Source organism: Aquila chrysaetos, chromosome 26 (assembly GCF_900496995.4).
Source record: "Aquila chrysaetos chrysaetos chromosome 26, bAquChr1.4, whole genome shotgun sequence".
Taxonomy (NCBI): domain Eukaryota; kingdom Metazoa; phylum Chordata; class Aves; order Accipitriformes; family Accipitridae; genus Aquila; species Aquila chrysaetos.
In genome coordinates, this window is record NC_044029.1 from 1,721,594 (window position 1) to 1,746,378 (window position 24,785).

General features: G+C 43.4%; 1 protein-coding gene across 2 annotated transcripts in view; it reads right to left on the minus strand.

Moving 5' to 3' along the window:
* The window catches only part of UTP20 (UTP20 small subunit processome component), a 64,479-nt gene extending 39,967 nt beyond the window's left edge, over window positions 1-24,512 (minus strand). For both annotated transcript variants that reach the window (XR_005931488.1, XM_030002953.2), the window contains exons 1-22: window positions 24,377-24,512; window positions 23,705-23,785; window positions 22,836-22,902; window positions 22,507-22,639; window positions 21,847-22,035; window positions 20,402-20,483; window positions 19,180-19,317; window positions 18,621-18,776; window positions 16,846-16,992; window positions 16,195-16,329; window positions 14,637-14,714; window positions 13,780-13,958; window positions 11,630-11,773; window positions 11,007-11,095; window positions 8,385-8,490; window positions 6,993-7,143; window positions 6,549-6,611; window positions 6,062-6,220; window positions 4,339-4,415; window positions 3,467-3,546; window positions 2,588-2,831; window positions 1,418-1,618 (exon numbers count right to left, since the gene is read on the minus strand). Coding sequence is in view for 1 of the 2 variants with exons in the window: in XM_030002953.2 (XP_029858813.1) it covers window positions 1,418-1,618; window positions 2,588-2,831; window positions 3,467-3,546; window positions 4,339-4,415; window positions 6,062-6,220; window positions 6,549-6,611; window positions 6,993-7,143; window positions 8,385-8,490; window positions 11,007-11,095; window positions 11,630-11,773; window positions 13,780-13,958; window positions 14,637-14,714; window positions 16,195-16,329; window positions 16,846-16,992; window positions 18,621-18,776; window positions 19,180-19,317; window positions 20,402-20,483; window positions 21,847-22,035; window positions 22,507-22,639; window positions 22,836-22,902; window positions 23,705-23,785; window positions 24,377-24,421 (2,744 nt within the window). In the remaining variant the exon portion in view is untranslated. The remainder of the gene's footprint in view (window positions 1-1,417; window positions 1,619-2,587; window positions 2,832-3,466; window positions 3,547-4,338; window positions 4,416-6,061; window positions 6,221-6,548; window positions 6,612-6,992; window positions 7,144-8,384; window positions 8,491-11,006; window positions 11,096-11,629; window positions 11,774-13,779; window positions 13,959-14,636; window positions 14,715-16,194; window positions 16,330-16,845; window positions 16,993-18,620; window positions 18,777-19,179; window positions 19,318-20,401; window positions 20,484-21,846; window positions 22,036-22,506; window positions 22,640-22,835; window positions 22,903-23,704; window positions 23,786-24,376) is intronic.
* Between the last annotated feature and the right edge of the window lie 273 nt (window positions 24,513-24,785).

Here is a 24,785-nt window from a genome sequence, read left to right on the forward strand (position 1 = left end):
TGCTGGGCTGCAAGCACAGATGGGACTCAGTTCCTCTAGAAGTGGCTGTGTCACCCCACATCTGCCCTACCTCCACTTTGTGGGAGAGGAGAGAGATGACCAGGATAAGGAAGGTGTGAGATCTCCTCTACCATATGTGCTGTGGGGCTGGCAGAGGCTGTCCTCGTCCAGCTGCTCCCCCTGGTAGTTTACACTGAACTCTCCAGACACTTAGCTGGGCCACTCTCCCCCACGGGCTCGGCCGAAGGACGAGTACAACACCTTCCAGCGACCCCACGCCAAGTTTGGGGCAGGCGTGGGTCCTCCTGCTGCTACAGCCAGACCTGGTGGTCCGCAGGGTGCAGCCCCACCAGGGCTCTCCTACCGTGGCACAGGCCTGACTGTGTGAACTGTCCAGGGTGAAGGCAAAGGGAGGTCAGTCCAGAACTCATTAACACACCTCCGGTAAATCTTTTATGCCTTTCTTACTGCTACCAGAAACTAATGTTCCACTTAAGTACATGAACATTTTGAGATGGAGGTTGAAAAGAAAAAAAAAAAAACAAAACCAAAAAACTTGGACTGTCACTGTATTTTAATTGCTGCTAATTTACAGATACAAGCCAGAATGTGGGAACAAAATGAAACACCTATAAGACACACCTGGGATTAAATGACAATTCAGGTTACATATCAAATACTTGTCGTGTTCCAACATGTAAGGTGACATTTTGAAGTTCTCTGTCATTACAAGGGCCATCCTTCGCAGAAAAAGTGGCAAACTACAAATCTTTATGATGTATTTGTAATGGACATTTGACAGAGGTCACCAGGGTAAAAAGACTCTGATTAGACAAATTGTGGAGAGTTCATACGAAGAGTCACTTTCTCCATGTGTTCAGCACTGCAAACAATGACATTACAATGGCATGTAGGTTCAGTCTAAACCACCACCAAATAAAAATCTTTGTCCCTAAGATGACGACTGGGACCAAGATTTCTAACAGGTAGGCAATGGCAGAATCCCAATATTAAAATACCTAGATGAATAGTCTCATTTTTCGAAGTGTTTGGCAATGCTCGTGGTTTTAAAAGACTAACAGATCCACAGAGAGAAGCCAGGTGAATGCAGGTACAATGACCTCCAAAAACTTCAGAATGGCTTCAGAATACCACATAATTTTTGCTTAAAGTAACACAAACCACAGACTGTCAGCAGGTAATGAGATAATGATAAAGCCTGGGCAGGGTCTTTGGATGTTTAGTACTGTGCAGGCAGTTTCTGACTCTCAAGTGCTTGTAATCCACTGAAAAGTTATGAAGTGCAAACAAAAGAAGAAAAAGGAATATATATAAAAACATAGCGTTTATCTCAACATGAACTACTGAATCTGCCTTTCCGTGAGAGCACTAGCAAGGGAAAACTAAAAATACTCACTTAGCAGCAGCTCTTCTTGTTTTCTTTTTCAGTAGTCCTACAGTAATCTGTTCCCCTTCTTCCTTTTCTTCCTCCTCCTCCTCCATAGCAGCATCATTCACCTCTTCAGCAGGTATTTCTTTTGCTGCTACTGTACCACTAGTTTTCTTTCTAAGATCCTGAGATGGAGCCACTAATGAATCTGCTGGGTAGTACTCGTTCCTGTGTTTAAAAAAGAAAGCAGGAAGGAATTAAGCAGCATAGCATTTTTCAGGGTTTCAGGGCAAGAACAACTAAAAACTCCACAATCCACCATTCTCATCATTAATGGCACTGTGTCTTGCGACACTATATGGCTAAAAATTCCCCAAAGAAGTGTATTTCAGTAAGTATACGCTTCTTTGCCTACAAGTTGCAGAGATATAAGGCAGTGAGCGAATACATTAAAGGAGACTGGAGTTACCTGGTGGAAAGGAGAAGACACATGAATCACTGAATTATTAGAGGTCTGTAAAGAGGTTCTGTGGAGGACATGGGGGTTGTGTTTGCTTGAGTGGGCAGGGAACAGTGAGTATGGCAGTATGAGAGTAAGTGAGGAAACTAACCTACTACAATATGGTTCAATTTTTCCAGGAAGGCAAGCAAAACATAGGTTTTCTAATCATAGAAAAGGAGTATCAGAAACCTTCCCCTGCCATAAGATCACATCAACCCCACGTGCATCATACTATCTGATATGTGCACACATGCAAGCACACCACTGCTCTCCCTCCAGGGGCAGGAAATTGAATCAGCCTCCCTCTAACAAAACCAGTATTTTCCCCATCTTGAGGGAAAATATTTTGGTCTTCTGTGATTCCATATTAAAATGTATTTTCATTTTTTTAAAAAGTTACTTTATTTCTACTGAAATCACTCTCTAATGGTGTAATGAGTCTGTGACAGTGGCAAGTCAATAAATGAGAGACTAAGCAGCAGAAATGTACTGCCAGTTTAATTTCAGCCTGCTTCTTGTGTGATGTTTCTAACAGAATCCACATTTCAATCAAAAGGTTATCTTAACTGGAAAGAGACATCTCATCAGCCATGCATTCAGGAAATAAAGTCTATAATGGGATAACCATAGTCTTAAAGCTCAGCAACACACTGAGAGCAATGTGTCCTCTCAAATGAAAAGTAAATCTTACTTACCTAATAAATCTCAAAAGAAGTGGGGAAAGTTCCCTCGACCTAGGCTCCACTCTGTCTGGAAACTTATCCAGTGCTTTCCACAGTAGAAAACGGAAGTTTGTGTGGTCCAGCCGCTCACTGCAATCTGTTCTAGTCCTCAGCTGCTCCAGGAAGACAGTCCCCACCCCTCCTTCTGGCATCTTCTTGCTTTCTGTTTCAGCAATGCTTTCTTCCTGTTCATCTAGTTCATTTTGCAGCTCCATTTCTACAGAACAGATGAAGAAAATCTCTTCAGGTTACTTCATTATCACCACTAGCAAGGGATCGGTCCCCCGTTACATAAGTAATACTTTTGGTGACAGGTACCTGCTCAGACAACTGTATTTAACACTGACCTGAAAGACCTGCATTGCTTAGAAAGTATTCTAGGATGCCTAACAGCCCTGATGTGTCTCAATTAAGCTCAGTTCTCTTGAATAACACAGTAGTCCACAAATGGCTGGATGCTCATGGCTCTATCATGAAATCATAGATTTCATACACCCATAGCTAAACCTCAAGAGCACACCCAAGACAGACAGTGCAGCAGAAAGATGGTCAGCCCCATTATACAGGTTTTGTCATTGCTCCTGATCAGTCCGGGCAGAGCCAGCCTTAAGCAGGGATGAAACTGCTGCATGGCTTCCTGCAACCTGCAACTCCCTCCTGTAATGCAGGTGCCTTTTCTATATACTTCTTGGTGTTTAGGACAGGAGAAGACACAGTTTTCTCCCAGGCCTCTCCATTCCTGTCCTGGACATTCCCCCATCACATGTAAATTTGGGGCACATAAAAACACAGTCATGTCATTCACAATTAGCTGGGTTACTGTCATAATAAGATTTAGGATCCATGACTTACCAGCATAGGTAGCAGCCCTCTCCAAATGTTCATATAAGACCTTCCAGAACTGTTTATTCTCCATTTCCTTTGCATAAGAACTAACAAAGCATAAGACAGCACAAAAGTAAAAAGAAAATAAAAAAGCCATGCGTCACTAGGCAAATTAACAACTAACACGATCAGAGGCTTTGATCACTGCTTCAGTGTGGGTGTCCGAAGACAGGACATCTGCACAATACAGCTGTAGCACTTCCTTGCCTTTACTCCTGGATCCCAAATGTCAATTGTTATTAAAATAATCTGGTTGTACCTCATGACTTCAAATGAACTCAAATTGAGTAAAAATGTTCTCAAGCCTTCTACTGACTTCTATACAGTAACATCATATAGAACCAAAGGAAGAATTAGCATGGACACATCTTTTGAAGAGCTGGTTTAATATTTTTTTTATTAATTCACTAGTTTGAAGGGGGAAATCCCATCCTTTTTAATCATACAACAGAGGGGAAAAAACAAGAAGATAAAGTCATGCTGAAAGCAGACACCTGAGACGGGAAAACTGAGAGGGACTTCTCGCTCCTTTAAGCATTTGTGAAATACTAATCAAATCCTGCTACCTTTGACTCAAAACTCTGATGCTATTTGACCATATTTGTTACAAGTTCCCTTTAATAGTAAGAAAAATCAGAAACTAAGTTAAAAAGCAAGAGTCTGCACAGGTTGTGATTTATTTGAGAGATCAAATTAGTTTCAGAAGATTTCACATGAAGGTTCTCATGCACACATCTCTCCAGATCGGGTGTTTTTACCTCAGCTTTTGTGTACAGAACAATAGAAGGAATGTTCTGTGAGACGACCACAGATTGCAGCATCCAACTGCATATACTCACGTTACGAGTTCAATTACAGGATCCCAGAGAGGGCTGAAGTTAATGTAAAGCATTCCCAGTAAATACCGAAGAGGCACCTAGAATGGCATACAGTACCGTCTTGTTGAGACGTAAAAAATGATAGTTAAAGACCAACCAACCTCCTCTAACCTTTCTTCCTCTCACAGAGGAAACTTTGATCAAAGAAGTCCTCAGAAGTACTACAAGTAATGAAGCAAGCCACACACCTTTGTCTCATTGCTGCATGAGGAAATCCATAGCCTATTTACTGTAAGCTGCACTGAGATCTAGTCACCACACCTACATACCACGAATGTGCAAAAAACAGTTCAGCACAGCAGATGATCTGGATCGCCTGCCTCCCTCTCAAACTTCAGGGATCCCATAGCAGCATTAAGGACCTCAGAAAGAGGAAAGTTTGCCCTGAGGAGCCTTCATTGCAGTAGGCCTAGAAGCATGTCCTCTGGACTGGCTCCTTGCTGACCTACATGCAGTAGGACTGACCTACAACCCTTCCTCACAGGAGCTTACAAGTCAAGGTAAAAAAATTATACAGGTACACCAACAGCCAGAAAAATAATTAAAAAAACCCTCCCACCAAATCCATGATAATTTTGCTGGTTTTGGCTGGGGTAGATTTAATTTTCTTCATAGTAGCTAGTATGGGGCTATGTTTTGGATTTGTGCTGGAAACAGTATTGGTAATTCAGGGATGTTTTCGTTACTGCTGAGCAGTGCTCACACATTCGAACCAAGGCCTTTTCTGCTTCTCACCCCAACCCTCCAGCAAGCAGGCTGGGGGGAGCACAAGGAGTCGGGAGGGGACACAGCTGGGACAGCTGACCCCAACTGACCCAAGGGATATTCCAGACCATAGGACGTCATGCTCAGCATATAAAGCTGGGGGAAAAAAGAAGGAAGAGGAGGACGTTCGGAGTGATGGGGTTTCCCTTCCCAAGGAACGGTTACACGTGATGGAGCCCTGCTTTCCTGGAGGTGGCTGAACACCTGCCTGCCCATGGGAAGTGGGGAATGAATTCCTTATTTTGCTTTGTGTGCACGGCTTTTGCTTTACCTATGAAACTGTCTTTATCTCAACCCACGAGTTTTCTCACTTTTACCCTTCCAATTCTCACCCCCATCCCACTGGGGAGGAGTGAGCAAGTGGCTGTGTGCTGCTTAGTTGCCGGCTGGGGTTAAATGACAACAATCATTTAACTAGTAAAATTGTGACCCTTCCAACATCTAGAAAGTAAGGTCCCCTTTAGCTCAGCAGTAGAGGAGATTCAACAGTCACAGGCATGCAAGATTTTCACCCTGCAGCAAGATCCAGAAGCTAGGCTCTCCAAAGGCCAATGTCAATCCTACCAATGTTCAACCACGCTGAGGGTATGGCAGTGTCACGGTTTTCAATTTGCTCATGACTCACTTCTCCCTGGAATCATTTGCCTTCCTTTCCATGATATCAAAACCTGATTAATCTGGCTGTGGGCCATTTATCTAGATATCACTGTTTTTCTACTAAATATCCAAGAGAACACAATAGTCCCAAGGACAATGGGAGCTGTGATCCTTACTAGCAAGTAAGTTTTCTAAAACCTAATCTGGGAGCTAATTGATTTTTTGATGAACTCTTATTAAAAACTCTGTAATCCATGTGATGGAATAAGAACATTCTCTTGGAATAAAGGAATGCAACAACTGCTTTTTGACAACTGCTTACCTCCTGCAAAGATCCACTTGGTATTGCAGACTGCACTATATCACATCTTAGTTTCCTCAAATGCAGAAGTTTCTCTCTGTAATCATTTACTGTTGCTGGCACAAGTTCTGCTTGGAGCAATATGGCAAATACTGGCTGCAGTTCCCCTGTGCCATCACCCTGAACAAACAAGTGACATTTATTTTGTTAGAGTATCCTTTCCTCTTTGAAAGGTATTTCAACAAAACTACAGAGTCCCAGCCATTTTGGACGGAAGAACAAAGTCAAGGGACTTGCTCTGTTTTCCACCACTTAGGCACCAAAACTCACACATCTGAAAACATCAGGAGGCAGGGGCACAAAGAAATAAAACTGGAATGTGAAAACACAAAAGCAGAGGACAACCTCTACCAGACACATGCTTTGTTTCTTCAAAGTGGAAAACAGTTCACACACAGCATCAAACACAGATGGCTTTGAAATGTTAAATGAAAAGTTTTAGCCCTACCTCAATCTGTGTAGAAGGTGGATTCTCAAAATGGTTTAGAATTCGAACAGTCAATAGCCGGACCTATCCAAAGTGGAAACATATGTCAGAAGCATGCAGGAGAATGCGGGCTACAATATGCAGATACATACACACCTAGACAGAGGTTTATGTTTTGCACAGGAGGCTGATTTTGTTAGGTTCCTCCTAGAGTTGAGAAACAGATGAGCTCCTGTAGTCTAGCAGGCAATTCAAAATGAATATATTAGGCTCCTGATCTGATTCACCTCTAGGGAAGCATGGCAGCCTCTTAGAAATGGACACAGTCCTAAACAGATACTATGGAAGTAATAGCTTTACACAGTCTCATGTTTCTCCTGTCAGCCTTTGCCATTTAACTCAGTTTACTTAAATTACATTGTTAAAATACAAATTATCTTGCACAGGCTCAAAAAAGCAGATTACCTTGGAAATACCAGTGGAAATATTAGGATGCAACTTCTCAAACAAGTCCATTAGATTCTCTTGGGAAAGGGGTTCCTGGCAGCCACACAATGCCAACCTCGTGTAATAGAGATCAGCCAACAGCAACGCAGAGGGGTCTGAAGGGAAAGTGCTATAACAGAGTGTTTTATTAGCATACTGACAGCACTGCAACAATACAGATATTCGAAAATAAGGCAGTAGTGATGGTAACAATATTAAGGTAAAATTCCACATGACTTCAGACTCTGCTGGCACCAGCAGACCGGTGAAGTCAGACTTCACCAGTACGCTGGCTTGCAGCCTCAAAGCCCAATTACCTATGACAGCCCAAGAGGCATGAGATTCCTCCTTTGTACTTACTAATCAGGCTTGTCAAGCTGGGGCTAGCAGGCTGGGCCGACACACACAGAGCTGCAGAAAACAAATCTGCATATGTCAGACAAGGGCTGCTGCTACTGCCCAGGTGCCCAGTCAGTGATCAACTTCAACAGAAAAGAAATAATCCAGGCTTAGGTGAGGCACCAGGAATCCTGCCAGCCCACAGGGAAACCTCCTTCTGCTACCTTACATCCCTTGCTCCAAGCAGGTTTCACACCCCCAGCCCAAAGCTGGCAGAAGAGCACTAGACTGAAGCTCCCTGCCAAGACTTCCTGCCTGATCTGGGCAAGTTGTTTCGTCTCCATCGTGCCTCACACATGGGCACCATGATTTCCTAACTGAACAGGATGTTTTGAAGCTCAAGCCACCAAAGACTTGGAGATGCTCCAGCCCAAGAGTGATGGGAGATGACAAGTTCAGCAGGATTTGCTGGAGAGAGATTAATGGTCTCCCTCAATCCCTTCAGCCACTCAGTTATATGTGCTAATTTTAAGTAGAATAGAGTTATAATAAATAAAATGGAGCATACAAAACCTCCTCCCGCTGTGGAGCAAGCACACACATGGGTATGTAAGGACATGGAGGAATCCCAACACCACCAGCAGATTGCAGAAGTTCAGGCTTTTGACACAACTCAGAAGTGCTGTTCCTGTCTCTTTTATCATTATAATGTAACACACAGTTATTAAGTATAGTGCTTCTATGTAAAACTAGAACCAACGTATTTGACACTGCCCTGCAGCTGGCTATGAAAGCTTCAGTTTGCAGAGAAAACACCACTGAACAGGCACTACACCTACCTGGCTCTCCAAACAAACAGTGCCTACAACATTGCTACCTTACATAACCACAATACTGAAGCACCATGCCAGCGTAACAGAGCGGGCAACACACAAAGAGGAATTTAACAAGCCCCTACATAAAGGCAAAGTCAACTCTTTGCCGTACCAAGGAGAATCACGAAGAATCACAGAACAGGCAGAGTTTACTTACGTCACCAAGCTCTTGACACGCTCCACAGGTAACAAATGGAGTATTTCAGAAGACTCTGCCAAACTAAGAAGAGTACTTACAGCTTGGCAGGCCACAAACAGGCTTCCTGGAGCAGAGAGAGAACAAGAACAGCCTGTATATTTACTCAGCTCTCACTGACTTGTGTTTGTATGGTGCTTGCCCATCCTGAAATGGCTGGAGTCACAGAAGTAGGGTAACATATGGATCCCAGAACTGGCATGTGTATTTTCTAACCATAACCCATAAAGGAAATGCTCCTCTAGCTATCAAAGTGCATGCCTACTCCAGCAAGCCAGCATTGAAAGCTGTGAGCAGTTCCCAGTTTGCACCTGTTTCCATCGCACCCGTGTACACAGAGAGCAGAGATCTGGAGCTAAGCATTGTTGAAGGAATCTCAGCCACCTCTATGCTATAAATGGCACTCAGAAATGAAGAAATGCCACCCAAAGTGATACCAATGCAGCAAAATAGAAGCAAAAATATATACTGATGCTAGCACACAGGCACCTATAAACCTCTGCACTTTGGCAGTGCACTACTGTATGAGATCTCCAGAGCTGTCCCATGTACTTAAAGACTGAATATTTGTTAGTGAATGGAAGGAGGGTTTGCTGAATTTTGTTACAGCAATCGCATCTCCTTCCTAAACCTCTCAGCCTTCTTCAGGGACGGAGGGTTTCCCAGGAGCACAGCAGAGAAAGCCCTTCCAGGCAAGAAAGGGGAAGGGCAATTCCTTTCCCCTAACACTCCTAAGTTAGCAAGTACATTGTTTAAAAAAAACCCAAACAAACAAAAAAAACCCACCCCAAACAAACAAACAAACAAAAAAACATTTCCCTCTCCTTCGTCTCTTCCCAAGCAGAAGAAACACTGTTCCTAAACAGGCAAATTAAAGAAAGTTTTTAAAGGATATAATTTTCTTACACGCTGCCAGCTGCCATAGAAATGAAAGGGAAGTGAGCATTCATTTCCCGTTAATTCCTTTGAAAACGTCCCTCTACTCCAAGTTGCTTAATTCCCCAGGTGTGTGCCAAATCCTGCTCACCATTAACCTCCGTAAGGAGCTCCTCAAAGAGAGGAGAAGAAACAGCAAGTAATGGCAGGCTGAAGCTTTCTGCATCTATAGTGTAAGGGCACAGGTTCCTCAACTGTAATCTGCATACCATTTGGTAGTAGTACGTCTGTGCTGGACAAAGACAGCAGCTCCCACCTCACTATAGACACGCTTATATGATCAACAGGGTAAGCACTGCACATACAGGCAGTTACCCCTGAACAGCTGCCGGGGTAACTTGCTGTTGCTCTGTCCCAGTTCACAAGCCTGCTTCCCTGCACTCCACGGCAACTGTAGAAAAACACCCAGTTCTGGGATTTGCACTTTGCCTCAGGCCTTGGAGGCCAGGAAGGTCAAATAGGGAGCACGGGGCTGGGGTGTGCCTTGCACAGGCAGTGAGAGGAGACTGGAGTCCCAGTAGGAGGTGAAGGAATTGTAGAGATCATGGAGCTGGAAAGAATGCTGGAGGATGAAGAAAGTGTTCAGGAACCCTAGTTTGGGAGGAAGGTGAGGAAAATCAAGCAAAGAAGCGTAGGATGGGACAATAGGAGGCAGGAGCGTAGGACTGAGGTTGCATTTGTTTTCTTTTCTCTTATGGGCAAAGGTAGAAATAGCAATGTGCCTCTTGCACACACACAGAGCTGGTGCAGAGCTGCTACTACTGCTGCCAAAGATGAGACCCAAAGAAAAGAAAGTTTGGGTATTCCTTTTTTAGAATAAGTACATTGCCACTAAAATAATTACGACAGCACGCAAATCCTGCAAACAGGATAGAAGAAAGGGCTAAATCAAAAAGCTTGACCATGCTTGACAATGACTAGAGAAGAAAAAGCAGAGCCAATTGGTGGATACATTTAGGAATGTTAATAAAGGGATTATAAAGGGAAAAGGCCAGACTCTAGACAAGCCCTTTCAAACCAAAGAACAATGAACACTGAACCTGGGGCATTCCGATACTCGCTTATACTTCGGCACGAGGCCAAATACTTGCAATCGTCCAGATTAACAACTGCCCTGCCCAATGCAAGCTCAGTTAAAACATTTTTTTTCTGGCCAGAGAGGGAAGACAACCAGTGACCACCCATGCCTGGAGGAAAAATGCAGCATTTTAGAATTGGTGCTGTGACTTCGGTCAGAGATGGTCATGTCCCAAACTTTGCACTATAGGTTTGGAATAGTCTAATTGGAGCTTGTGAGTCAATAGTCTCTCCTTCACTTGACTGCTTCAGCCTGGATCTGGTTTAGATTGATTTCCATCCTCTTTTTTTTTTTTTCTCACTTTCTTCTTTTCCTTCCCAATTATCTCTGTCCTCCACTTTGCAGAACATCTGTCACCTAACTGTTATCATGAACAGCAAACACAGAATCGTTTCCTGAAGGGTGTCTCCTCTCAAGCTTTGTTTTTCTAATTTTACTTGAGCTGGTCAACAAATTTGCATACAACACCAATGCTATTCTTTTCATGCTTTGTGTCATCAGAATAACTGCTTTATGTTTTTTTAATGTATCAACAAAAAGCAAATAAACAGGAAAGAACCATAACTGACCTTTGCAGAGGCTTCCTTTGTCAATGGCTGTGAAGAGAGAGTCTATGAAACTTGTCACATGGGGCAGAATGTTTTCTTTGTCCATTGGTCTGTCCAAAATAAATGGGAAGATTTTTATCTCTGTTACACTGACACCTACACACATATGAAAGCTTTCTTTCACATCTATCTTGTATTAAATTACAGATAGCTCACCCTAAGTTTGAAACCTGCAGCAAACCATTTTTGCTATTTCCAATTCACAATTTAAGTTGTAGCATTCATTGCACCTTCTTTCCAACTCTTCTTTCCATACAAGAACATCATAATTATTGAAAAAAACAAAAAACACCCCACTGTCTAGAGAGGACAGTGCTTAAAACACAGAAACTGAAATGTGTCAAGAACATCTCTATGTACTAGAGTACTAAGTTTAGGCAGCAGGCAATCAAGAAACTGATATCCTATTCCTGACTTTACTATTGACTCATGGTATTTGCATACAGCATTTTTCCACCTTCTAACCCTGGGTTCCTCAAACTAGGGTTATTAATTATTGCCCTTCCCTTAGTAAAATGATTTCTGATAGTGAACTAGACAGTATTACAGAAATACATGAAATAGTACCTTAGAATATCCCTTACCTAATATGAGGCAGTACAACCAAGGCAACCCAAGGCTGTGAAAGGTCAGTGATGTCTTCCTTCTCCGGTAAATGGATTAAAGACACTACATGATCCAACACCGGTACTTCTGCCTTTCCTTCTTGTCTTTTACTTGTTTGTTGCCTTGTATTAGAGCAAAAAATAAAACCAAACTTTTTAGTAACCCACCACTGCATATCAGAGATTGTTCCTTTTCCTCCCATCATATTCAACCATGATATTCAAAATTACATTTGCTACTTCTAGCAAAGGACAACCCAAGGGATTTTTTTCTTCTTAATGTCCTCCACAGCACAAAATATCACCTAGTCATGCTGAGGAGCACAAAACATGGCCCACAAGAAACGTCAGGTCTTTATTTCAAGTTCAAATAATATTTCTAGAAGGAAAGACACTAGTTCTCAGTTGGACACCCTCACAACTAGGACATATAGCCTCTAGGAGCACCTGAGAATTGTCTCCATGATTATTGTCAATAAACCATGATCATGCCAACGTAGACTAATGGACGACAGAAAACAACCAGTGAGGTAAAAGTTTGGGGACTTAAAAGGAGTCACAAGCTGAGCCCAAATCAACAAGCCTATCTGCAGGCAGAAAGGGTTGACACCATACTGGAACATACGAACAGGAGTACTTCACACCCCATGGACAGCAATCTTTCCATTCCACCCAGTGCTTGCAAGACCAGTTAGAAGACTGCATAGGCTCCACCCTTCAAGAAATACAGAAGCTAACAAAAAACAGCATCAAGAATCATTAGAGATTTAAGAAACAAAATTTATGAGATAAACCTCAAGGTTGTGGGTCCAGAGAAAAAAGAATTCAGATGTTTCTGATGATCAAAGCCTGCTATTTGTAGAAGCTGGATGCAAAGAGCAAGAATTATTCTGCTCTTTATGTTCCCTGCAGGTAAGATAAGCAGCAGTGGATTTAAGCTGCAGTAAAGGAAGTTTAGTTCATACACTGAGGACTGGGAAAAAAAAAAAACAACAAAACCAAAACACCTGTGTAACCATAAAGCAAGCGAACTACTGGCACAGACTGCCAGGGGCAGCTTGGGAATCTCCAGAATTGGAGCATTTAACAATTTGGTCAGACATCTTTCAGGACTGGTTCAGGACTTGCTATTTCTATCCTAGGTAGGAGATGGATTATGCAACTCTTGAGATGTCTCCCAGCCTTCATTTCTACCACTGACATTGCAAGAGCACAAAAAAGTCCCAAGCAGGTCCAAGGTCCTCTCAGCTATGTACTCCATACGACTGAAAATCCAGAGAGATCAACAGACAAAGAAAACAAGGGAACAAACCCAAATTTAATTATTTTGACTCAACCTTCTGTTTCCTAAACCCTAATACCTCCACTCTATTAAATAAAAGCAATCCACTCTGTGGGTTTTCCATATTTTTAGGAAAGATAAAACCTTACATAAAAGGCAATACAAGTCACCACTCTGCAGGTCAAAGTTTTGAATTATCTGAGCTAGAGTGATTAGAACAATCACTATCAGTAGATTAGCAACGGTCATTCTGTGCTTGACAATGGTTACCCCAAATCTTTCCAAAGAGGCTCCAGGGTGAAAGCAACCACTTCATTGCAACAAAGCTAGCTTTGCAACTAGAAACAGTCAAGCTGTGCCAGCACAGTGCTGTATCTGGATTAATTACATGCCCTTTGGTACCCAGCTGTGCTCTATGGTAAGACTGTAGTACTGCTGCCAAGAAAGCTCCTGGACAAGATGTATGTATACAGGGAAGAAAGAAGGGGCACTGGCAGGAGTTTAGTAATGATAAGAACCTGGACAGCAGCACTCGCTACAAAGATTAACTGCCCAAGGAAGCAGCGTGCATCTTGGTGTAACAAATCCCCATCACACACCTACCACAACACTCACTAGTCTTTTTATATCAGTGATAATCTTTCCAGAGCAGTATCTCTTCTGAAATAATCTCAGCGAGAAAAAACGGGATCCTACCATCTCACTTGGTTTGCAAATCTGCCAACAACATTGCCATTTACACAACTCCAGCAAATACTGGGGGGCAACTTTTATGTAGCTCTGCACTGCCTTCGGGCCTGCAGCCATGCAGACACATCTAGTGTTTGCTAAACTTGAGAAGCCTCACCTGACGGACGATTCAGTGAAAACAAGAGGATACTTTTCAAATGCCATTGAACCAATGGTAGGAGGCTCTGCTTTCACCAGAATGAGTTTAGCCAGAATTGCCATCGCCTCATCCTTTGCGAGGGCATCTGTGCCAGAGAAGCAATGCTCAATGTACTCTAGAAAGCACGGAAGAAAATGCTGAAGGGGAAAAAAAAAAAAAAAAAAAAAAGTGTTAAGAATTGGTAAGTCTCTTTAATCATGACCAAATCCACAAAAAACACATGACACCAGACATAGAAGAATCCGAACACTCACAAATGAGCCAGCAAAGCACCAGACTTATCAGTCGTGGTGCCCCAAGACACCAGCACACAGACATCCTCTTACCCCAGCAGCAATAGTGATTTGATGTAAAAACTCAGTTCGCCCCAAATCTAGTCTCATCAGGACATTACAGATCCCTGACTTTACTTTCACCTCCCACTCGTTTAATTAATTTGATTCCTCGCAGATCACCAGTTCCAGGCCTGACCTATCAGACATCCCTTATTCTTCACTTCCACTTACCTTCTCCAGAACTCCTTCTCTTCATCCCATCCATAACAAGCCCACCCTTTTAATTCCCAACAGGCAAGCTTCTTTTTGTGACCACAGATACCTGTCACCTTCTCCAACCCTGAGCACCATTACCAAACTTCAACACAATGGCATAAGTAACCTCTCTCATTCTTACCAGATCACGACAGAAGTTTAAACAAACATCATGTCAATACACAAAAATGCTTCGGCATACAAGGCAGGTAGATATACTATGGATTTCCCAGTTGTTCTCTTTGGCAACAAAAGTAAACAAAATGCACAAAAGCTTCCACCTACCCTCTCAAATTGCTTCATTGTGAACACCGCTTCGGAGAAGTCCAAAAGAAAGTGCCGTTCAAATCCACTTGCAAATACCTGCAAGATGCAAGCGAAAGGTTGACAGGAACACATTAACAAGAGGCATTTCATAGTCAAGTTGCCATTACCCATGGGACGTTTTTTCTGGTTTATGAATCAACCATGCTCTGAACTCTGAGACACCCAGCCTGGCTCTCTGTTCATGGCTAGCAGGGCTTGTTAGTTCAGGCACACACAGCAATACTGTTTCCAGTGACAGTTCAGGTACAGAAAAGCGCAGTCCTTTTTAACAAACCCCGCTGACACAACTCTTTTTAACAAACCCTGCTGGATCTGAGCTGGCTCCGTGCAAAGATGGCTTAGGTAGCTCTTTAGTGTGATGTGGAAAATGTAAGCTGAAAGTTCTAGGACTGCAGCATAGACACACCAACTGTTAGGAAAAAGCTTAAGCCCAAAAGAACTTTCAATTCAGCATTTCTCCTGTGTAGCAGGTTGCAGAAAGTTTACCACCTCATGGGCAGAGCCAACCTCTGTGCTTCTGAAGGACCCAAGATAGGAAGAGTCCTTTGAGATACCCAGGACCAGTGCTTCTCAATGCCGAGATGTGCAACAGAAATACACACCCAGATCTCCATTTCCCAGACCCTTCAGAAAACAAGGACAGCTTTAAGCCTTCTCCAGTTTAACAGAAGCCCACACAAATATCCTCAAATGTCTGAAGGACCACGTCTCCCGAGCGAAACTGGACTCGTGACACAGGCAGAACCAATCTTACTTCAACACAAGCCAACACCGAAGACCAGATGAAATTTGATCTTTTTTAAACAATTGCAACAGCCTTGTTTTCTCATTGTAAATCACATGACATCTTTTCTTTCAAATATATTTTTACATACAGAGTACAACCATGGTCCACACTGTAAATTGCAAAACTATAAGGTACTGTAACAGGAAAACTGAAGAATCAGACTCCATAGTAGCATCTCCTATTAATCTTTGCAACACTGCACTTGATAGGAATGCATGTAGCTAATCCTGTCAATGCTTCAGGAGCAATGGTAGTACTGAAATATGCCTACCCCTGTACTTTCTAAATCAAACTGCATTTGCTGAACCTTGTTCACAAGGCTAAGCCATGCTCACTAAATGCTTGGCAGCTTAGTGAAAAATGTACTTTTTTCCACTAAGTCCAACTCACTGACCTGCTTTATAATCTAAGGCAGAACATGTCCCTTCCCTGTTCTCCCTCCTTTCTCCCCAGAGGCTGTAGGTGTTTGAATCAGAGCCTGGTTTTCATTGCAAAGATGTCTGCCACAGTGGCATTGCTACACTGACAGTCTGTGTAAGACTGTCAAGGAGTCCCAAGACCTCAGCAGACATCATTTAAGGCACTGGGCAGCTTCTCCCTTATCTGTGCAAGAAGGCTAAAGGGAACCTTATAGTAGATTTCCCAGCCTGAAGTGGAACGTCCTGAAATCAGCCTGCTCTAGGGAACTTGAACTCTGGGATTTCTGCTGTAAGCAGCAGTCTTTGTTACCTTCTCAATAGCTTCCTTGGTCAAAGAATCAGGCAAGAAAACATTCTCAGCCAGCAGGAGTGCAGAAATGGTGTTCAGCAGGGTCTTGCAGCAAGATGATGAGAGATCCGGTGTTTGTAACATTTTTATTAAAATCTGAAATGAAAGAGAGAGAGAAAATTGATATTCGTCTGTGAAGTTAGTGATTGTCTGGTCTGAATGATCTGGACAGTCCCTGGAGCAGGACAGCATGGTGTTCTAAGCTTCAGCCCACAGAAATGAATCCTAACCGTCCTGTCGAAGTTTGAAGGCCCTAAACCTACATTTGAACCCAATGGGGTCAAATGCATGTGAATCTGGTAGAACTGCTCTGATACTGATATGGGGGTCTAGGTCTCCTCCGCAGTGGCAGGAACTGGTCTCTAGAAGCAACAGCCTGCTTTCCCCCTTGTTCATTTAAAGGGGGACTACGCCAGCATTACAGTACAGAGGTAAGTTCTCATGTGATCGGAGAGCTAGCAATACTCACGATAAATGTCTCTGTTCACTCAACAAAAATCCCAAGCCCACTGATGCATCAGAAGTATGTACGAGTACTTCAGCTGACCACACCTCTTCCATATTCAATTGATACTTCTCTGGCATATCAGCTAAAGTGATGGTCTGACCTACCTGACAGACATCTTCAGGCAGTGAGATTTTGGATCCATTTGCATGTTCCACTAGGATCAGATATGCTTGCAGAATCCTTTCTATCTGCTCTGAAGCCATACAGCAGTTGGCCTTAGTTATTTTCCTCTGCAAGTCTAAGAGCGACTCCTGTTTAAATAAAAAGGGAAACCAAAATGTCTCAGAGAAATGATCAGACCCTGTTTCACTTACTGTTATTTGAAAGGTATTCTAAAGAATCAATATCTCATCTGCCCAACAAACTATTGTTGACTCTCTCGTTCATGTTCAACAAATTAAACCTTGCAGAAACACTGTGGGATTCCCATTATGTAAAAACACCTATCCCAGATTCCTTGGACAGAAACACAAATACCTCCCAAGACGAGGGTCTCCTGAAAGGCCAACACACAACATACAAAATAGGGGAGAGGAAAAGAGAGAGAAATACTCGGCCCCAGACCCACAATGGTATGGAAGCACCCAGCTTCCACTGGAAGTATCAGCACTTAAGTACTTTTACACTTAATGCATCATTATGCAAATGTGGATGCTGAGAGGTTACTCATATCATCTACATTATACAGACAATGGAGCTGCTCTGGATCACTCCCATTACTGTCCCTTTCTGTCCAGAGACTATAAACTCCCATCCTTGATCCTATAAACTGAACCCAGTTTAGAGAGCTATCCTAGACTAACTGATTATTTCCCTTTGAGCAAGATACCCCCATGCACCCACTGGTTCCCAGGGTAAAAAAACCCAAGCCTTATTAAAAATGAAGGGAATTACGTCACCAATTTCCAAGATTTCATCACAACTACAGATGTTGAGTGACTCAGCTCCCAGGAATACAAAACATCCAGTGACAAACCAGCTAATGACAGTTAGGCAATAACTGCTATAATACTGGTTGAGGTAGAAGGAACAGAATGGGCTTTTCTGCAAAACTATGGATAGTCACAGGGAGAATGTTCCAAGAATGAAAAAATAGGACTATTTACCCATGCTGGAGGGACTCCCTAAAGCTCAGGTGTACCATTTCCTCCAGCTTCCCATTTCACCCCTCTGAGGAGCCCAACTGACACAGCCGTCAATTGCAAGAGGTTTCAATTCCCCTTAGCAAATCCTAATTCCTAGTAAAAACATCTAAATGTTGACCAGGTAAGTAAAAAACACTTGCCAGGCCCTTGTTCACCATGTACATCACCCTGCCCATGGTACTCAGCCATGCTCCCTCAAACCCCCAAGCAGCAACATTGGAACACCCAGACTGAAAACACTGTGATTTCCAGTACTTGGCTGAGGCTTAAACTTGCCTCTCCAGGTTCAGCTCAGGTCTTTGCTGTAAAGTGAGCTGCAGGCCAAAAAGCCTCCCCTTTACTGTCACTAAGAGGTTTTGGAACCACCAGTGTACTTAGTTCAGCAATATAAAGCAAGCCCTAGCATTCCCACTCCAGCAAGCGGTCTGTGATGTCTGTCTCTGCAAAGGCAGATCCTACAAAACCTCCTTGCCCAGACATGGGACTGAGCTCCAAGTCTCGCACACAGCAGTTCCCTTCTCACAGCAGAGCACAGCCACCAGGGTCACTGTGAACTTCCAAAAGAAGGGTGGGATTTTTCCCATACACATGACACTGTACTTAAAGTTTCCAAAGCAGAAAAAATACCAATTCTGGTCCAATAAGACACAAATACTTTTCTTGATAAATGCAGAGTGTTTTTCAGTCTCTCATGAATTTAAAAAAAAAAAAAAAAAAAAAAAATATCAGTGTACCTCCAGGCACTTGAAGACAATGTCAAAATGCTCCTTATGAATATGGAGTACAGCTGATCTGATCATCTGCTCAAAGGCTTCTCCTACAGTTACCCACGGTAGTTCAATTTCTTCTTCAGTAATAGGCCCCAGCTTTAATAGAATTAACTTCATAGCCTGCACAGGAAAAGAGCACATCATGTCCTTATACTTAGAAAATAAACCTAGCAATCCTAAAATTAGTTAGTGCAATATACTGCTAAAATACTCCAGTGATCTCAATTCTTTCTAGAATGACTACAGGAAAGAAAAAAAAAAAGGCTGCAACTTAAAATCTGAAATATCAGCAAGCAGTATGATTTTAATATATAGGAATACTGCATAGGAATTACTAAAAACAACCTTCCTATCACAAAGAAATTCTTAGGAGGCGGCTTTCAGATCATATTAAGTAATGAACAGCACGCTTATCACCAAGGATCCACTGAGGTGAAGAAGACAACACTCAGTAGTTTCACTGAGCGCTGCCTAAGGCTCCATTAGAGCAACATTTAAACCAGCAATCTTTTCTTGTCTTTACCGTCTCTGCACAAGAGTGGAACATATTTCGAACACCCTTGCACATCTCAAAAAGTAGCTGTCCTACACCTTCCACCTTCTCGGGGTGCTCCCCCAGGTCACGAAGCATTAAATTGAAGATTGCATTTTTATCCGAAACCTACAAAACATAAGGAGAAAAAAAAAAGTTATCTTCTATTCAGAGCTGCCAGATGGATAGAGGCAATTAAACGGCTCCACGGCACCACTTTACTCTCCTAGTCCTGCCTTCCCACAACAGTTCAAACTCATTATTTCTGCAACCACAGAAGGAAACTGAAAGGAGAAAAATGATGAGCTATTCAGTCACTACAGCATCCCCTGCCCTGAGACATACACAGGTCTACTGAGGTCACTGCAGCTGAAATACATGGGTTTGATTATTCTTATGATTTTAGAGTTAAACATGTGCATAAATGCACCATTAAACCAGTCCCAACTGAAACACAAAGGTCGCTGCACTGGTGTGGAAAGAGACGTGTATCAGCTGAACACAGAATTCAGTCATTCAAAACTATAACCACCTTGCAAGGATTTCTGGCCCAAGATTTTAAAACTCTTCATTTCAGAGAATTTGACTTGAAGTTCAGCAATCTCTGAAAACAACCAATCAAACAAATGTGCTTTATTAAGATCTCTCAACTTAGGACAAAAATGAGGATACTCAAATTTGCTAGCCAGTCTCAGGAACCCTGGCTTTTGTATATTATGACTAAATAAAAACCAACAATTACCATTCCCTTTCCTTACTCCGTGAAAGGCTGCTGTCTGATCTTGACTGATCTGCCTGGGAACATTATATACTGTGATTCTCAGGAATGCAAAAAGGGTTGTCACAAGAATTTCAGTTCTACAAAGGCCTTAAAAGGATTAGTGAAAACGCCAGTGAGCAAATGTGCATTTACAAATTAAAGCCTCCCTTTTGCAAGATTACCTTACCATTTCTAGTCATTTTAGATAAACGAACCACAGACATTTGGTTTAACTGCTCTGAAAACAGAGTGCGCCAAGGCCTCTATTTGTCACTGCTGATATGAAATGCATGACCGTCTCAGTAAAATACTCACTAAAAACGACACTCAGGACATGCTGAATGCCACTTCAGGCCTTGTTAACCCTTCTTTGGAGAAAACCTAATATTACACATTAAATCCAAGTGCCACCACAGAACGGAGATAGCGTTGAAGTACAAACATGTCCCTTACCTTTCTCATTAGAAAGACAAAACTTTCGGCAGCAAAGTTTCTGATGTGAAGTTTGTGATGAGCCAGCAGGGTGCTGTACAGGCTACAAAGACACAAAATAATCCACTGCCTTAAAAGCAATGCAAGAATTACCACCAATTGGTTTTAAAACTTACGTTTTCAGTTTACATTGCCACCTTTTACAAACACTACGAATCTGTCCTCCTAGAGAGGGCAAATACCTTCCTCAACTCAATTCCTTCCCACTCTCCCTGTGGAGGAGAACGCAGTTTCGCAAAGAAGGTCAAATGACAATGCCAGGCAAATTAAGCCGCATTCAGAAATACCTCTAAAATCTCTGGATCCACACAGATTCAACTGCAGCATCAAAATTTTCAATATATATATATACTCAGCAGCAGTAGGTGAAACCAAAGTTGATTTGATAAGCCAGATTTGTATTTCAGTTGAGCCAACAGGCTCTCCTGTGCACTTAAAAGTTTCTAAAGATACAATTTACAGGGGTGATAAATATTTGCAGTTCTCTGATAAGTATCAGTAACAGTTGCAGGTGACTTAGCACATGTTCAGTGCTGAGTGAGTGGTGCCTCAGATTCACAGCCAAGCAGATGTTTCTTCAATACGCTTGACAGCTTTTGCTGGGTTGGGGAGGAAATCTCTAACCCCTCTTTTGCTCCAATCTGTTCCATACTGAAACCAGGAGGAAGCAACATGGACCCACTGGCTATGACAAAAAGAAGAGCCCTGCTACCACAGTAATGTAAGACTGAACAAGCAGTCATACTGGGACAGGCCACAGGTCCATCCAGCCCAGTATTCAGCCTACAGCAGCAGTCAGAAGCAGATGCCTGGGAAAAGTTTAAAAACAGGACAAGCATATACAAAATCAGCCTTCAACCACCTGCAGCTCAGGGACTCCCCAGGCCAGAAGTGGCTCCTATGCATTTGGTAACTCTCTCCAACTTGGCTAGTTTCAAAGCATACAAAACTGTTCATACCTCACCTGCTCTCTCACTAAACAGACAGGAAGAAGGGAAAAATATAAAGGGGAAAATACTGGGAAAGGAACAACTAAAGACTCAAAGAAATCCATTCAATGTCTAAGTCTAGGTGTCTGCAGCTGGGAAAGAGAAATGATACAACTATGACTGAGGTACTTGACAGGTACTCAAGAGACCTGTGTTGAATTTAGACTTGGTCACAGGTTTCCAAGACAGCTCTGACAATCCAGTGTTTTTCTGAGCTTTGTTTACCCAGCTGAGGTGGATGCTTCCTCTTCCTTCCCCACAGGAGAAAAGGGGACGAAAGGCCCAAATCTGCAGCCCAACCCACATAAGTGTGCTAACAAGCATACTGAAGCATTAAGCCACATATTTGTGTAGCATTTACATTTCCATAGCATCTAATAACTGCTGATCAAGACAGAAATTAAACACGGCCCTTACCTGTATATGTTGTGTATGTCCTTCACCATCAATCTCCACAAGTATTTGTACAGATAGGAAAGAGAGGTAAAAGCCCATTCCAGCAGCTCTGTGTCCTGTGTATCCAGTAACTTGGTGATGGCCAGGAAAAAGTCATGGAAGTGAGGATAGAAATCAGCCTGAAGATCTCGAGCCAGCTGCACCACTAGACTGTGTTTCAGAAAATACACCAGTGTTAGTGCATTTCAAAACCAAACCAATAAAAACCTAGTCAAACGTTGCATAATCCAGCACAGTCTCTTTGGAAAGAAAGACAGTGTCACCTTTACTTCTCACTTTTATTTCAATATCACCTATTTGGCAGCTGTGGATGGCAAGAATCTTAAGATTTTTAAAAATCAAGCAGATAACAGTACACAAGACATAAACGGTTAACATCAAACAAAGCACATTAATATTCTGACACTCAGTAAGCACTCGGCCTAATTTGTTTGCCTTGTCATAGTTGGTTTTTTTTGAAGCCTTAGAACTGTAAACTCTCAGGTAAATACGACCACTTTGGGCATCTCATTGCTATATTTTCCTCAGGTACAATAAAGAAAAAGAACACTCACAACAGAACTCATGCTTACTTGCAATACCGTCAAGGCTCCTGACTATATTTTGTCACCATATACTTACTCTAATAGGGGTTGATAAGCAAGACTGCCTTCGACTTGCAAATGTGTCTTCAAGCTCTGCACAATGGCATTCTGGTAATAGACCAGCTGGTTGAAGGACTGGCATTTGTTGACCACTTCGTTGTAGAATTGCACTGTTCAAAGCATAAAAGAGAAACCCTGAAAACTACTCCAGTTCCTGGTAAACATGTAGGATGTTAAAGAATAATAGGTCTACAGAGCCCAGTCCAAAAACCAGTCAATAGGAAATCTCCCATTGGGCTCTGGATGCAGAAGAAACGTATTTTAACAGTTTAAGGAAAGCAGGAAACATGAATAAAAATGACATACCAAAATGCTGAGTGAGGTTCAGTTCCCTCCATTTCCGCAGTCCTTCGAAAAAGTAGGTTTCAACCTCCTATGAAAACAAAGATAAAATAATAGCTACCGACCCTAATGAATGTAGCCTGCAAAGAGAAGAGATTCAAATGAAGAAAACTATCAAGTGCCTTAAACATTTTAAGAATATTTCAAGAAATCTTGATGACTTCCTTTCAAAAGGTGCTATGGAATATCCCTGAAAATAAGACTTTTCTGTCCATATTCAAAACACATCTGAAAACATTTTCTGGTGACAGAACTTGTTTACATAATTGCTTTTTAGACCTCTGTTGACTGGCCTTGATAATCTAGCACCCAGCACAAATGCTTTGGGATTTCTTTTGGCATCCTCACAGCTATTGAGTGGGAAGTTCAGAAGAACAATCCAGCAGGCCGGGAGGTAATAACCTGCAAAGCACTATAATGACAATGATGATCTATAGGACACATATAAATTACCCTTCTTTATGATCTATAAAGACACATGCCCACGCTTTAGACACATGCTGCAAGTACTGCAAGTACTCTGCACCCGTGAGTCTTTGCAGGTCCGGTCCTAGGACTGCTGACTGCCACAGCAGCACCTTCCATGCTCAGAAACACCCAGAGGCCCACCAGCCACATGGAAGCCATCAGGGTGGCACTGTCAGCATGGCAATACTGCAAAGCAGGTCAAAAAGTAAAGGGGAACAAAGCGTGAAATGGGGCTCCAGGAAAAGCAACTCTTGCAGGAACTTCTTTCCAATTTCCTCCTGAATAAATTTCTTAAAGTGAATCTCTCATGGAGCATATCTGCTTGCGATGTGATTTCAGAAAATGACCGCAATTGCTGGTCTCACCTCAGCGTAGCTTCCAGTTCTGTCAATCCGATGAATAATATCGATATTAACATTGCTCAAGCGCTCCGAAAAAGTAAGAAACTGTAAAACAAAAGGACGTATAGGTTTCTTGCTCAATTCTGAGAACGGCCCTTCTAAGTCCCTCTCAATAGCACACATGCCGCCAACAGAAACCCCACTTGTAACAACGGGCTGCGGGATAGTACCTGTCAATCTGTAAACACTCCTACCAGAATTTTAAGGCAAAAAAAAACCCCAAAAACGCTTAAAAAGCTGAGGAGCAGGACCGACCCTCTCCCGCCTCGCTCTGCACAACCAAGGCTCGCAGCCCTCCACACCGCGGTGGTGAAAACGCCCAGGTTACCACCCCCGCGGGGTTATTATTTTTTTTTGTTAAATCACGTCAGTTTCCTACACCGAGGCAGCGGTGGGTGCACACGGACGGTGCCCGGGCTCCCGGAGCCGTCGCTGAGGGCCGGGCTGAGGGGCAGAAGCCGCGCACTTCGGGGCGGGTGGCTCGGCCGCGACCCCCTCACAGCTCTGAGGAGACCCGGCGCGGCTCCCCCCGCGCCTCCTGCGGGAGCCGGGCGCTACCATTAAACCGAACACCGACGGCGAAAAACGAACGACCCCGGCGGCCACCGAGACGAGACGCGGCGCGGTTCCGCTCACCCGGTGCGTGTTCCCCGACTTGTGGGCTGAGGACTTGCTCTTCATGGCGGCGGGGCGGGAAGGGAGGAGGGCAGCCCCGCACCGATAGCCACGCGTGGGGCCCTAAGCACCGGGCAGCGCCATGCCGGCCGCGGGCCGCCGGGAGGAGGAGGCGGTCCCGCCGGCGGAAGGGGCAGGCGGGCGGGCGGGCGGTCCCTGCCGAGCGGGACCCGGCGTCGGGCTCTGTGGGAGGCCGGGAGCCGCCATCTTGCCTTGGCGGCGAGCCGCCGTTCCTTGAGGGCTCTGGGCAGAGCGGCCCGCCTCCGCCCTCGTCTCCGCGGAGGAGGGCTGGGGCACCCCGGTAGCGGGGGGAAGCCCTCAGCCACGGGCGAGAAATCGGTCCCGGGGAGAAAAGGTTGTGTGGGAGAGC